The 16030-nt window shown below is 42.9% G+C and overlaps 1 protein-coding gene across 10 annotated transcripts in view; it reads right to left on the bottom strand.

Moving 5' to 3' along the window:
* APC (APC regulator of Wnt signaling pathway) overlaps positions 1-16030 on the bottom strand; it is an 831398-nt gene that overhangs the window by 319233 nt on the left and 496135 nt on the right. For all 10 annotated transcript variants that reach the window (XM_086961019.1, XM_086961023.1, XM_086961027.1 and 7 more), the window contains one exon: positions 3030-3114. In XM_086961019.1, coding sequence (XP_086817145.1) covers positions 3030-3114 — 85 coding nt within the window. The remainder of the gene's footprint in view (positions 1-3029; positions 3115-16030) is intronic.

The raw sequence follows: 16030 nt of genomic DNA, 5'->3' as shown, positions 1-16030 counted from the left end.
TCGAGGGGTACAGGGTGACTTTCTTAAAAATTCACAAGTGTTCCAGCACACAAAGTTTTATATTGCAGAACAAGTACCTTTGGGGCCTTCTGGCCCAGCGATCAAGCCTACGGTCCACCAAGGATTGTGCAACCGGAGTCTCCGTGGGGAGCACCAGTGGCTTCTTTTGGTAAGTGGCACTCGCTGCTTCACAGGGACAGTGGCTGAGCATCCATGGCACTTGCTCCTGTGAGACAGTAAGTTCCTCTGATCCTTCCCACAGGTAGGGGGTAGGTTGCTCCGGTTCAGATTCTCAGCAGGGTTTGGGCTAGCACAGATCACCATGTTGGCCTCTCCTCTCGACGATGGCTTGAACCAGGCATGATCCTTGTCCTTTATCATTCAATCAATCGGAATTTGTAGAGCGAGGCTAATCACCCGTGAGTGTATCCAGGTGCAATGATTCTGAAGCAATCAGTCGAAGAGAAAGGACTGGAGTCCCTTTCTGAATTCAGTGAGAGGAGATGCAGTACAGAGGGATAGGCTATTCCAGGACTTGGCGGGGATGTAGGAGAAGGAGCATCTTACGCACAGCAATAATCTTCATGCAGGGTACTTCTGGGATTTAGGGTTTCTGACTACACTTGCATACGGACTACGCCCCAGTCGACATGGTAATGATGCCAACCACGGCTACTTCACGGTGGCTACCTTGGGTATATGTACGTGTTTGGGGGGGGGGGGGGGAGCTGGGTAGGGGGTGGAGAGGTTGAGCCGATCGGTCCAGCAGCTTCTCTCACACTTTGCTTGAGGGGTCCACTTGCCAGGATCCCAAAATGGACCTTGCTCCCTCCAGCGCTCTCCTCTTCCTCAGAGAGGACATTGGTCTTGGTAAGCTGGCAGGCACTTGCAACGTGTTAGGGATCTGCTTCCTTTTGAAGCGCCCACTCCTCTGCCTTGCCTTTCCTCTAGAAAGCAGCCTGTCATAACAGGAGTGACTCAAAATCTGATATTGCCACAGCACAGGCCATGGGAGTGGCTAGAGGTTCACACCTGGATGTCAGCCAGAGTGATACGTGCATCAAAAGGGTACCTCAGGGTTCCAGACCTACTCTTTATGATTCATTCATCAGCCCCATCTTCTTCCTGAAATGGGCCCAGCACGCTTTCCCTGAATCAAAGAGTCCCTTTGAAATGTACTAAAGAGTCTGGCTCTTTCTCCTCCAGTGTGTCTCACCCAAGTTCACAGGAATGCAGCAATACACTCATCTGTCTAGAGGGATTCCTCTGCCTCCTCATCCTCCTCTAGTCAGCTCTGAGTCTCCCAAAATGAAACAGTCTTTCACCCAGCACATTCATATAACAAACACAGAACAATGCTTTATACTACCCTGATGTAGGTCAAGGGTGAGTTAAGCACTCAGCAGCGGAACTTTCCATGAGTGAGAATGAAGGCTTTACTCCAGCAAACCCAGGTAAAAAGGCTGTTCACTTATGCTGATCACTAAACAGTATGCTGTCACCACTGCATGCTTGCTACTTAAATCCTGGCAAAGGCTGAAGCCTTTCACCACTGTGAGGATACCATTTTGGGCGCACCTCCCAACATGACAGACATCTGTGAAACAGACCGAAGTCATGGCGCACACGCACGATCTGAGCTCACACCATGACAACAAAAATTTGCATCAGGGATTAAGATGCAGCTGGGGCACTCAGGGAAGGGGTACACGTCCATCACCAAGAAAGGGATTTTTCTATCCCAAAAGACTGCATAAGGAGAAGCAGCATTACAGAAAAGTAGATATTAGGTAAACAGACAATGCACCAGCAAAAGATAATCTCAACGATCAGCCAGAGGAGTGAAAGGCTACAAGCGCAGGAGAGTTTCTAAATCTCAGGAGGGTCCCTAAGGTAGACCCAGCATTAAGGGAGTCATAGAAATCCTGATCCTAAAGAGGTTTTCCTGAACTAAAAAGCAAGGGATAAAAACACAGGTTCCCAGAAAAATGTCATGTAAGAACTAAAACAATATGTTACGCTAGAGTAGGAGGCCACACCACAGAACCTACAGCCAAGAAATTATTTGTGGGATGAAATCCCCCTTTAGTAAAGTTGCTCACTTGTTTTACCCAACTGGGAGAAAATGTGGACAACAAGATAATTTTCTGTTTCTTGGAACATTATGAGACAGGGGTTCTAAACCCAGCACTGATATTTAACAAAATAATTGTCTGATTCAGAACATGTTCCTCAAACTGTAAGTATGCAATTAACAACTGTAGATTAAAAACTCTCAATGATGTATTCCTAATGTCACCCATACTGGTCTTTCTCCTTTCAACCCTCCAACACATATCTATTTTGGTTATCTGGTGTCATACAGGCCCTGCCTACATTAGTGATGTGGGTTTGGCACACCTCTGCAACAATTAAAATATTCTCTGAGAAGTGCACTGCTGATCCTTGGAGCTATGTCTGTGGTACCAAAACTGCTTTAGACCATTTAGCGATAGTAAGCATTGCCCACACTAATTTACTGTAAGATCTTGACACCATGTGGTTAAAAACGTGATAGCTATTCTTCTGACAGTATTGGGCTAGAGAGATGTATGCCTAATCACGACTCTTCCATACCATTGTGAGAGCGGGCCATGGCTGATTTTGTATCAGAACAAGCAATATTTGTTCCGTATCAATACCTGCTGTCCACTTTGTCCACAGGTCTTTTGATCTGTAAGTGCTCATAAAACTTTTGCTAGTCTCTCCATCACTGTGTGAGGGGAGATCATCAGGGTTCTGTGTCCTACATGCTTGCAATCTGTGATTAGCCTTTTATTTTTTACCACCCTGTGGGTGGGGTGGAGGGGATCGGGCGGGTGGAGGAATGGTCTCGTACCTCAATCGTAACTCTAATTTTCTCAAATGCCCTTCATAAGTGATACAAAACAAATTCTTCAGGGTAAGGCTCAGCCTCCCAGAAATAGTAAACAATCTCAAATACTGTTGTATGTGCACCAAACGCATAAGCGCAAATAAAACACTCTTACCTTTGAGACGCTCCAGAAAATCAATCTGTCCTGAAGAACTGACTGCCTCGTCTTCAATGTTTCCTTGAAGCTGTTTGAGCACCTCCTGCAATAATGAATGCAGCACAATAAGAAGAGCAAGAGCCATGGTGTAACAAACACAGCTGCATGCAGCGCAGCCATTCTAATCTGAACACGAGTCGAGGCACCAGAGCTGAAGCAGCCCTTCAGCACTCCCATAGGACCTTTAATTATACTCTAATATTAGATATTGAAGCAAACAAGCCATTATACCAGGATACAGATAAGCTATCAATTTCCCGGCTCACATGCTACTGGTGCTCAACCTTGCTGGAAAATGACCTAATATGTCAGCAACTTTTACCTTCAAATGTAATATTACTCCATGCAGAAAGGGTCTCTCGTTATAGCCGTCATTCAGCTATGAAATCATACTGTTACTGTAGTGATGCAAAGGCTTAATACCAACAAAAACGTATTCCACGGTAAAGGATAAGCACACTTGCAGGATCTCGTATAAAAATGTTTTGGCACGATGTAGCAAAACAAAATACGTTGCACTGTAGATTTACCAACAGTACTAATAAATGCACAACCACACATTACTACAAAGCCAAGGTCAAATTCCACATTATACCAGTACAACGAAAATGTCAGAAGAGAAACACTTCAGTGCCTCGCAGATTGCATGTTACAAGGGCTTTACAAGCCATTTTACATTACCACACACATTTATCCCCTTCCATTCTGGGTTTAGTTAAATACATTTTGTTAAAAAAATAAAACACAGCTGCGCAGTGTAATAAGCTATTTTTTTTTTACAATTCTTGAGGAATGGAAGTGGCATCATGAACCACCCAAAGTTTCACCTCTTTGGAGTTGCATTGAGTCATGATTCCTGCCAAGAATTATCTGTGGTAATAAGTATATTACATTCTACATGGATATATTACATTCTACATGGATATATATATATATCTATATATATATATATGCGGTATGTGTCGTCCTCAGCTTGTTAAAGCTCAGCTACTTGCAGCCAAAGGAAGATGCGAGACCCGATTTCTTAGGTGTTATTAAGTATTTATTTTGAACCCAAACACCAGTTTGCCACAACGCGTTTCGGCCAAAGCCTTGATCACATGACGCAGTCATGGGGGCTGGCCACCCATTTAAAGTGAAAGGTGCATGACACGCAAATGGACATAGAGGAAATACTTTTCCTATATATAACTGCATAAATGCTTGTACAGTCTAGGTTAGCACTATAAAGGTTGTTTAAAACAATTAACGTTTCATAATCACCGTATAAATACATTGGCTACTGTATAGTCATAAATTCCATATGTTGTATATTGAACAACCTGATCTATAGGAGAGGTTAAAAATTGTGCATTACATGTTATAAGTAAAATTGCAACTATAAATAGCTAAAATACCATAAAACTATGTAATATTTTCAACTGGATCTAAAACTAATCAGTCAAAACATGTTTAAAATATCAACCGTATACTAAAATAATAACAATAAGATATGTAAACATAATACACATTAAAACCTCTCTAGAGTGGACCTGAAATGACAATTAACATTTAATAATATATATATATATTTGTTTACACACGAACAAAGAAACTGCACTCGCGGGGGTCAAATCCAGAACGGATTTATTACACACAAGTAATGAGGTTCAGACTCGTTTCGGCGGTACGCCTTCGTCAGTTACAGGCGGCCTCCATAACGCTGCAAAATATAAACACATTGCTTCACCAGATCTCGCGGGAATGGTCTCGCCAGAATGCCATGTTAGCATCAGGCACTTTCACTGGCTCAAAACGGTAAACAAATATCGACCTTTGCACTTGGTCATCGCAAAGTTAGGGTAAACATTATTTACAGATATAGTCAAACTTGCAAAAAATGATAATTGTATAGCATGGATAAATATTATACAAATTAGGGGAAACCAAACAATGCATGAAAATTGATCGTGAAAATACATAAATCAAATGCTTGTGGTTGCTATATCCCCTTATGCTAGGTAAAAAACTGTTGAAGCCCTCGAATGGACAAATCAAATTAGCATACACAATTCAATCTCACTGTGATCTAACTGGTGCTACCCTACCCTGACTAAAAGATGATATATACAAATATATATGAGCTAATATGTACAAAGATCGGTATCAATTAGAGAGAAAACTTCTCTTAGTTCATCTCCAGAGCTCTACATTCCCAAGGTGAAGCAAATAAAAAGAAATATCAATTGATATATACAATCTATACAGTATTTACAGGTGTACATTCAACTCCTCTCCCATATTAATAATCAATAATGTAGCGAGACTCCAAACTCCTGAGGCGTTTTTCTCGATCTCCTCCCCTGGAGTCTACAGCTACATGGTCCAGACAGAAATAACTCTGAAGTTTGCGGTTGCTATTGTGGTGTGTATGAAAATGACGTGCTACTGGGTAATTACGGTTGTTGTTCTGTATCGCTCTTTGGTGTTCCAGGATACGAATCTTAGCTTGATGTTTAGTGCTCCCTATGTATCTGAGGCCACATGGGCAGCTCAGACAATACAGAACATAGGGTGTTAAACAGTTAATGAATTTTTTAATCACTACTGGCTCACTTTTGCCTGGTACCTGATAGCTAGTGACTTTTTTGCTATCAGCACAAGCCTTGAATTTGTTGCAGGGATAGAAGCCCTTTAGGCCCTGAATGCCTCTGCTAACAGGTGCTAAGTGGCTTTGTACCAATAGATCTTTAAGTGATCTTGTCTTGCGGAAGGTTACAGATGGCTGTGCAGGTATATCACGGCCGATGATAGGGTCGGATTTAAGAATTTTTCAATTTGAAAAGATTATTTTCTTCAAGCTCTTTGCAGCATTAGAAAAATTGGTAATGAGCCTGAGATTGGTATTCGAGACAGTTCTATTCTGTGGTGTATCTTTAATTAGATCAGTTCTGTCTCTACTCTGCGCCTTTTTCCATGCCTCACTTAAGACTCTCTCTCTCTGTAGCCACACTGCCTGAATCTTTGAAGGTTAGCTTCCCCTGCTTGATGGAAATCACTTGGTCTGGAGCTATTGCGCTTAATGCGCAAAAGTTCCCCATAGGGGATGCTGTTCTTGAGGCTTGTGGGATGACTACTCCGTGCATGAAGCACTGAGTTTCCCGCAGTGTGCTTTCTAAAGAGTGATGTTTGCAATTTATTGTCATCACAAAAACTCTTACATCAAGATAGGTTACTTCAGTATCGCTGATTTCCCCAGAGAACCTTAAATTTAAATCATTGCTGTTGAGATGTCTGATATATTCCTCAACTGACTCTATTGCCTTTCCAGACCAGGAAGAGGTCATCAATGTAACGCCTCCAAATTAAGGTCTTATCAATCCAATGGTCACAGGAGCCGGACCATGCCGCCCGCTTCTCCCACCAGCCAACGAAAAGGTTCGCGTAGCTGGGGGCGAAGCAGGCTCCCATGGCAGTCCCCCCTCTCTGGCGAAAGATCTGTTCCTGAAAGATAAAAATGTTATTAAACAAACAGAAACTGAGAAAGTCAATGAGCATCTCACTGTGTTCTCTGAGTTCATGCGGTCTTTGTTGCAAAGTCTGAGTAAAAGTGTCACAGCCTTGTTCATGAGAAATGTTGGTGTAAAGGCTGGCTATATCTAGAGTCACCATTAGGAAATCAGGGTCCCACGGACTCCCCTCGATATAACGAAGGAAGTCTTTAGTGTCTCTTGTGTAGCTGGTGAGTTCCTCCACAAATGGAAACAAGTAAAAGTCTATGAACTTGGACATGTTCTCCAGTAACCCTCCAATTGAAGAAATTATTGGATGCCCTGGGGGCTTCATCTGGTCTTTATGCACCTTAGGTAGGTGATAAAAGGTGGATATCCTTGGTTCGGGAACCTGCAGAAATTGGAATTCCTCCATTGACAACATACCTTTCTGATGCCATTTCCGTGTCAATGTTTCATACTGTATGATATTCTCCAGGTAGTCCTTCGTGGTGATGGGAACATAGTTGTCACGATTACTCAATTGTAATAGAGCCTCATTGCAATAGTTCTTTCTAGTCTGCAACACCACGTTTCCGCCCTTGTCAGAGGGTTTGATTATTATATTTCTGTCTGCTTGCAAGTTCTTTAGTGCATTTCTTTGTGCAAATGTCAAATTCCATTGTGATCTGGTACTCTCAAACGGGTCCTCCCTCAATTTCTTCAGGTCAAGTACGACCCTTTCGTGAAACAAGTCAATCATATCCATATTGGTCGGCGGGACAAATTTTGAAGACGGTTTGAATGGGCTTGGTTGCCGTTTCTGAACAACATTGTGGAGAGATTCAAAGTTGTTACATTCTTCTTGATATATATATTTCATGTATGTAGTTTTAGTTGGTAAAACATCCTCGGCCATACACATCATTCACCAATGTTTCTTTCATGAGACATAAATCTTATTACATCAGAAAACATTCAAAATAAAGCAGTCGGGTATTTAGCCTGCATGTTACTGGCGATGTATCCAAATGGCATTTCCCACATTTTTCAAGTTTACCTAACACAGACATATTTTCAACAATTTAATGGAAAGGTTTGTACATACAGAAAGGAATAAGTTTTCCCTTTTTGGATGAGTCATACCCTTCATTAATCGAAAGGACACCAAAGTATAATGAAAATGACAGAAACTGCACACTGAAAAGATACACCTCACAAATTTAAATATACTAAGTCTATAAAAGCCACACAAACCCACACAATGCTTGAAAAAAAGCAATCTAGCACATAGTCCTGTCCCTTGATGTACCTCCATAAAAACGTTGATGTTCAGAAATTTTTATTTTTGATTTGTGTTTTTGTATCATTAGAGAAGTAATTTAGCTTGGGAAGGCAAATATGTCATAAACCATGAGACCTTATAGTCTTACAGAGACAGAAATAACTCCTCAGAGCAACCCTTTCATAATGATGCGTTTTAGCCATCATATTAGTCATTTATTTACCTTGGATTCAAATTTGTAAACGTGAGTGAATCAGGTAGTAGTAGAGGATCTTTACCTCTTGACAGCGTGTTGCTAACTACAAAATCTGAGGACTCTAACACAGAAAAATTTGTCACATGCCAAACTAATACAAAAGAAAAGCTAACATCTGCAGCTGGACAGAAGAGAGTTTGAGATGCTGTAGAAATACGGCACAAAAGATTCAAACTGATGGGTGAAGAGGATCAAATATTTTATCATTGGAACAATAAGTGCTACAAGTCGTATACAATGGAAAAATGTCTGGAAATAGTTTGTCAAAAAATTGCAGAAACCAGTGAATCACAAAAACCTGAGTCTTCTGAAAAAGGGACTTAAATCAAACCCAATGCCCATCCACTTAGCAGATTGATGGTTACCCCTCGTCCACGTCTAACAACTGATCAGAAAGTAGAGAATCTTAAAAGTGTTATATGTGGTTTAGCCAGAACAAGGGCCAAATGGATTGACGAAAGAAGAAAGCACAGAGTTTCTGAGTCTCAAAGGGCAAACATGTTTTTATTTGCAGCTAGTTTCTTCCAAGACGAAGTTTACAGCTGAGGAGCTGTTTTAAACAGAAAGGTGAATGTATTTTCAGCGGAGTTTTATGCCCACCCGAACTAAATGTGTGCATACATTTGAAAATATGAATTTACAGTGAGCTCCCCAGCAACAGTGTATTCGCCAGCCTTCAGTTAATGTGCTTTTTCAAAGAGCGCAAACTTAAGTTTTAAAGGCACTCTTGGGTGCTGGCTATGGGTTCACACTGAGATCAGAGAAATAATGAAACTGTATTGATCCATAATAATGAAGATACTGTTTTTCTGGTAAAAATGTACAATGACAGAAGTTGTTTTTTCAGTCTAACAAAAAGAATGAAACTATGTAAAGAAGTACTCCCACCAGACCTATATATTTTCACTGGTGGCTAATTTTAGCTCCTAGGGCTACCCAACACTATATAAGTCAGTCAGACATTTAGGTATTTGTATTCATTTCATTTTTGTTTTCATCTATAAAGAATAACTTTTATAAAAAAAAATTCAAACTCAATTATACAAAAGTCAAAACTTTATCATGCACATATACAATTATACAATTGTTAGGTTGATAAGGCAACCTATTACTGCACGTCACGTTTTGGCATCTGTGCGCTGTCTGCATTTTTAAACTTCCGGTTTTGTCTATTTTTAGTTTAAAAACAATGTAACCGTTTTCCCTTGCTTTTAATCCACTCCGCATACCTGCACTATAATTGTGCCCCACACCGCGGCTTCAGCGGCTCTCCATCGCGCTCCCTGGGAATCTCCTCGCCATCTTGGTGGTCTGAAGGGGACGTCGGCCGGACGCCATTGTGGTCAGTGCTCTAGCAGTCAGGCTGACTAGCTGGAGGCAATTGAGAGGCATATTTAAGGCAGAGGGAAAGGTGGGTCAGCCTTGATAAGGCAATCTACTACTGCGCGTCACGTTTTGGCATCTGTGCGCTGTCTGCATTTTTAAACTTCCCGTTTTGTCTATTTTTGTTTAAAAATAATTTAACCGTTTTCCCTTGCTTTTAATCCACTCCGCATACCGGCACTATAATTGTGCCCCACACTGCGGCTTCAGCGGCTTTCCAGCGCGCTCCCTGGGAATCTCCTTGCCATCTTGGGGGTCTAAAGGGGACGTCGGCCGGACGCCATTGTGGTCAACGCTCTAGCAGTTAGGCTGACTGGCTAGAGGCAATTGAGATTTAATAATCATACACCTAATAAGTAGTATGTTTCTTTGTCCAGCTGGACAAGAATTTTATTTTAAATGATCAAGTTCATAGAGGGAGTTTTAAGACCAAGATAACAAGTGGGCACAGCCGTGACCCACAACATTTAAGACAAAACAACAAAGAAATGGCCAAAAAGGCAAAGCGAAAATTTCGCTCCCATCAGACTGCCGTATTAGCCACAGTGCTCCTGCCAATACAAATTGAACCATCGTGCTCCACTCCTGGCGATTCCATACAAACCTGATGAAAGCCCCGGAATTGTTTTGAAAGAATGCCAATAGCCCCGCGGTTTCTCATCAGTAACCCAGAACGAGGCATCCAGCGAGTAAACCGACATTAATGCGATAATAGGCACTGTGTTAATAATTGTTGAACAAAACAATAATGCTGATAATTCTTGTCCTGATGATGATGTCATAATTTAAAAAGGCATCTAAACGTCGTCGACCAAAAACCCATTATGCAATATGATGAATGCTATATTGTTTGATGCAATGGTATGGTTATGTTTAAGAGATTGAGTCTGTAGCACTGAACAATAGTATACAGACAGATTTTCGCTTTGCCTTTTTGGCCATTTCTTTGTTGTTTTGTCTAATCATACACCTGTTTAGGTGTATGATTATTATTTTTTTCTATCCTGTCCACATATAGGGACCATTGTCTTTTGTAAATTGATACTGCCCAAGGTCCCTATGATATACCTTTTGGGTTCCCTTGTTCTTGTGAAAATATAGAGGCAATTGAGAGGCATATTTAAGGCAGAGGGAAAGGTGGGTCAGCCTTGATAAGGCAACCTATTACTGCGCGTCACGTGTTGGCATCTGTGCGCTGTCTGCATTTTTAAACTTCCCGTTTTGTCTATTTTTAGTTTAAAAATAATTTAACCGTTTTCCCTTGCTTTTAATCCCCTCCGCATACCTGCACTATAATTGTGCCCCACACCGCAGCTTCAGCGGCTCTCCAGCGCGCTCCCTGGGAATCTCCTCGCCATCTTGGGGGTCTGAAGGGGACGTCGGCCGGACGCCATTGTGGTCAGCGCTCTAGCAGTCAGGCTGACTGGCTAGAGCCCTATTTAACCTCAGTATGCAAGCGCGCGGCGTGTGTGCCGCTGTAACGCCGGATGCACCCCCGATTCCAGCCCGTCTGCACCCGTCCGCGCCAAGGACGGGCTGGACGAGTGGGCGACTGGCCCTACCGGGGGTGGACACGTTTGTATCGGGTATTCCCATCATGATCTGATCAACCTTAAACCATCTCGGTTACCGTGTCACTATATGAACTACCCGGAGGCTATCCAAAACACCCCCTGTTGCAGGTTTTTTCGGACAAGCTGCACGGGGTCTGTTTCGCCATCTGGACCCACTAAGGCAGGCACTAGTGGTAAACCTGTGCTTAGCACGAGGGAAAACGTATTCCTTATTAATGCGAGATCTTTGATAAAGAACAATGGGTCTTCGTTACGGAAACGTGGGCTAAAGACTCCTCGGGACCGGACCTGGAGGAGGCGGTACCGGAGGGTTATACGCTAGTTAGGCAGTATAGAGTGGGACGCATAGGTGGAGGGTTGGGCATCCTTTATAAGAATTCTCACTCCTGCCGTATTACCCCATTATCAGCCCCACATGATGCCATTCAGGCCCTCTATTTCTCTATCAATGCGGCATATGCTGCTCCATTTATGGGCATTCTTATCTATCGACCTCCTGGGCCTAGAGCAGATTTTGGCCAGCACATGCTCAGCATTTTAGAACCTTATTTTGGTTGCGAGCACTTAACGGTACTGGGAGATATGAACTTCCACCTAGAAAATCTAGAGGCCAGCGAAACCCTCTCTCTCTTAGACGCTCTATCCGCTTGTGGGCTGCAGCAGCTAGTCAAGGGTTCTACCCACCAGGCGGGCCATACGCTGGATGAGGTCTTCTCGAATGACAGTCGGCTGACTATCGATGTCCCTATCCCGCTCACCTGATCGGACCACTTTGCGGTCCCCATGGGATTGGTTGCTACTCCTGCAAACAGCAAGCGGAATGGCCCTAATAAAATGGAATCCAGGCCAAATCTTAAGAGTATAACTAATGACTCACTTGCTCCCCTGATTCCCATCATGGCTATTTCTACGGAGGAGGATGTGTGTTTGGCTGTACTTAAGTTAGAAAGTTCCATCATAGTAGCTATGGATGAATTGGCCCCAGCCTCCCTACGTTACTCTGCCAGAAAAAGGCCGTCCGCACCTTGGTTTTCGGAGTCATTAAGACTACTTAGACAGGGTTGTAAGAAGCAGGAACTACTCTGGAGGGCCGCTGGGCTACGCAGGACAGGGAAATCCACAAATCCCTTTTGAGGGGATATAAGGCTGAGGTTATGAGAGCAAAGCAGGAGTATTTTACGAATCTTACTACCTCGCTTACCTCGCCGAAAGAGTTGTTTAAGATCGCGGACTCGCTGACTACCCTGCAGACCCCGGACTCAGTCGCTAGCACACAGCAGCTCTGTGACGATATTGCCCAATATTTGCATTCAAAAATTGTCGAAATTTATTCGGCCTTAGAGTTACAAAGGGCGTCAATATCTTTCTCCCCCTCTCCATCCATCCCCCCGTCAGTATCTGCCGGGGTTCCTTCCCTGGTGTGTCTGTCCAGTTTTCCACCTCTTTCCCTTCAGGAACTGGATGTCCTCTTGAGTAAGACCAGGTCTGGGTCTCCCCTTGACCCTTGCCCACTTAAACTTCTTAAACAGTGTAAGGAAACTCTCCTGCCACCACTACTGGACATTATGAACAGGGCAATGCGGGATGGCATTTTTCCCTCTCAGTGGAAGAGGGCGGTGGTTAGGCCCCTTTTGAAAAAGCCTACCCTAGACCCGGAGATTCTTAAAAACGTTCGCCCCATTTCGCTGCTCCCAGCTCCTGCAAAGATGCTGGAAACCCATCTCAACCAGCATTTTGCAAAATTTCTGGAAACCTCTGGTCTTCTGGACCACTCGCAGCATGGATTTCGGAGGGGGCATAGCACGGAGTCGGCCCTTACCATAGTGCTTGATAACATCCGCACCAGAGTTGACAAGGGCCAGAATACCCTCCTCATCCTGTTAGATCTTACGGATGCTTTTGAGACCCTGTCTCCCTCGGTGTTAATATCTCGGCTGAGGGAGATAGGGGTGGAGGGGCCAGCACTCAGTTTGCTGGCCTCCTTACTTGACCAGAGGGAACAGAGAGTTAAGTTGGGGGAGTTCCTATCTCCATCCAATCTTGTGCAAAGTGGGGTCCCACAGGAGTCGGCATTAAGTCCGACCCTCTTCAACATCTATGTGACCCCACTCGCCAGACTCATTAGATCGTTTGGGATGGAGGTAGTCTCCTACGCTGATGAAACTCAGATCTTGGTGTCTCTCGCCCAGTCCGTCAGCTCCTCTGCCTCCAATTTTAGACACTGCATGGAGGCAGTTGCCCAATGGATGATTGACAATTCATTGAGGCTGAACGGCGAGAAGACAGAGATCCTAGTGTTAGGTGGGAAGGAGGACATCTGGTCCGCGGAATGGTGGCCTTCATCCCTGGGAGCTTGCCCTGTACCCACGGCCCTGGCTCGGAACCTGGGAGTTATGATTGATCCGGCCCTTGCCATGGGTCAACAAGTGAATAGGACAATCTCCACTTGTTGGGGTATTATCAAGATCCTGCGGAAGATCAAACACTATCTGTCCCTGCAAGCCCGCAAGCAAATTGTGGTTGCATTAATAGCTTCCCGGCTCGATTACTGTAATGCCTTATACGCAGGAACAAACAAGGGCCTGTTACAGCGACTACAAATTGTGCAGAACGCTGCGGCTAAGTTTGTGCTGGATGTGCCTAGGCGCTCGTCAGCCACTGCCGCTAGGAAATCCCTGCATTGGCTTCCGATCGAAGACAGGATTTCCTTTAAGGTTTTCTGCTTGATCTATGGGGCCTTGACCAGGAATGGGACGGGAGGAATAAGAGACCTGCTGGTTCCGTATGCCCCCTCCAGAAACCTTTGTTCCTCCAAAAAGTTCTTGGTATCAGTCCCCCGCGTTCGAAGAGCTAAGTGGGGAGGCAGGGCGTTTTCTAGCCTTGCTCCGAAATTGTGGAAAACTCTGCCCTGTGAAATTAAGTCCCTGCCATCAATACAAGCCTTTAGAAGGGCTCTGAAGACATGGCTCTTTGCCAAAGCCTACCTTTAGTTTGTGGTATCTGCCTTTTTTGTGATTTTGTTTTTCGTGAGAGGCGCATTGATGCCTCCGGGCTAAGTACCGCTATATAAGTTTTCATTCATTTCATTACAATTGTGACATACATATTGTGTTCGTTTACATGTATCAACTCAATAAAGTTTGCATAGACATTGAGACAAATAATGTACAATGACAGAATTTGATTTTGTCAGTCTAACAAAAATAATGAGTCACTTATTGTGTTCTCAGCAGATTTGACTCCTGAAGTTCTAGCTGCCAAAATAAGATCACAGGATGCAATAAAACTCAGCAGGAACAATTTAAAGAAACGTCCTGAAAGATTTAGACTTTTTACTTAATGACCAATTTGGTGATGCCCCAGAGCTCCGAAAATAATGGGAGTTAATAAGAATGCCTGATGTGGTCTTAACATTTTTTTTACATCATTGTATAATATCATCAAAGCAAAAGTGTTACAAACTATAGTTCTTGAGTTCGAAACAGAAGCCAACACAGATGTTGACTGAAGATAAGCAAATAAATGGAAGACAATCTAATGAACATACAGACTTATGCTGAGCAACTGTACTGCCTTTTCCAAATTATGTATTATGAATTATATCACAGCAAAAAGAAAACTCTACTACACATGATGACTGTCCAGACAATCTATGACAAGTGCAAAAGTAAAGAGATAATCACTTTACAGAACAGGACTGGTGTATCAACATGTTATAATGACATAGTATGGAGCAGGAACTGGTTAGCAGCCCATGCTGTAAGATCTAGCAAATTCAACAGCATACCACTTCCAAGTCACTTTACCAGGAAAAGATTTACAATTGCTGCGCTTGGTAAGTTTGAAAACAGCTCTTCTTTGTCTGTAACATCCAGCAACCATTATACTGCCATGATACTTTTTCAAGTTTTACCATTGAAGTAGCTACTGGAAAACAAGATGTGTCAGCTGTAGGCATAAACAAACGAAGCTGCTAACATAACCCAACTGCCTTACCAATGAGTGCAAAATCACAAGCCACCAACACATTCCAGTCTACCTGAAAGTTTCAAAGTGGCTGAGGACATGGATCTTCTTCTCCAAGCGGATTCAACTGAATTTATTATATAGCTTATTCTGTGAAGACTGAAGTATGAAGAAAAGCCAGTTCCTCCTTGGGCTAGAATTCATGCTCTGATCATCCAGAATACCATTCCACTGAAGAAGTTTGAGTTTTTACCAGGAAAGCCATCTCCTATCACAAACTACGCAACAGTATACACAGCTCTAATAATATTTCAAAATGTGTGTGCTCAGCTGGAAGACCAAATTATCCTACCAATTTTCTGCAATGAAGGTGTTTTCTGTATTGTAGCGGGCACTTTTATGAGCAATCCAGTCGAATCTGACATTCTATATTCAATTATGGGTGTTTTCCAGTTGTGTTGTGGTGTACGGGAAGTTCTGTATTGAGAGGAACTCGTTAGGTTAGTTCGTTACAAGTTATGCTCATCATATCTGAGGCAATAGGAACATTTCATTGAAATGTTTTCTGGAACCAAAATGACAAATTAGTTTTTGCGTCTTTGCGTCACTTATCTTAGAAGTCAACAAAGCACAGGGTGCACTACAATCAAAAGACATACTGCAAAGCAAGGAAATTTTCAATACACTCAGTTCAAAATCAGAAAACTTGAAAACCAAGTTTGTAGAGTTTGTCAAAGAATGTTAAGAGGAATCAGAACATTGCAAGTACTTGGGAAATGTTTTACACACAATAGGTCTAGTAAAACACTTGGCACATGCTCATAGGGAAGGTGATTGGATGCTGCACATGAAGACTGGAGTTAATGCTTACTGTGTTTTGCAAATTTGATTGCATAAACTACCTGAGATATGGATCCTGGTAGTTGGAAAGAGTGATAAAGCTAGAGGTAAAAAAACCATACCGCTACAGAAAATTCTTCCAAAGACATTTTGTGGTGAAAGACCGAGAGGGAAGGTCCAATGCT

Source organism: Lissotriton vulgaris, chromosome 3_1, assembly GCF_964263255.1.
Source record: "Lissotriton vulgaris chromosome 3_1, aLisVul1.2, whole genome shotgun sequence".
NCBI lineage: Eukaryota > Metazoa > Chordata > Amphibia > Caudata > Salamandridae > Lissotriton > Lissotriton vulgaris.
This window is presented reverse-complemented; position numbering and strand designations above follow the sequence as displayed.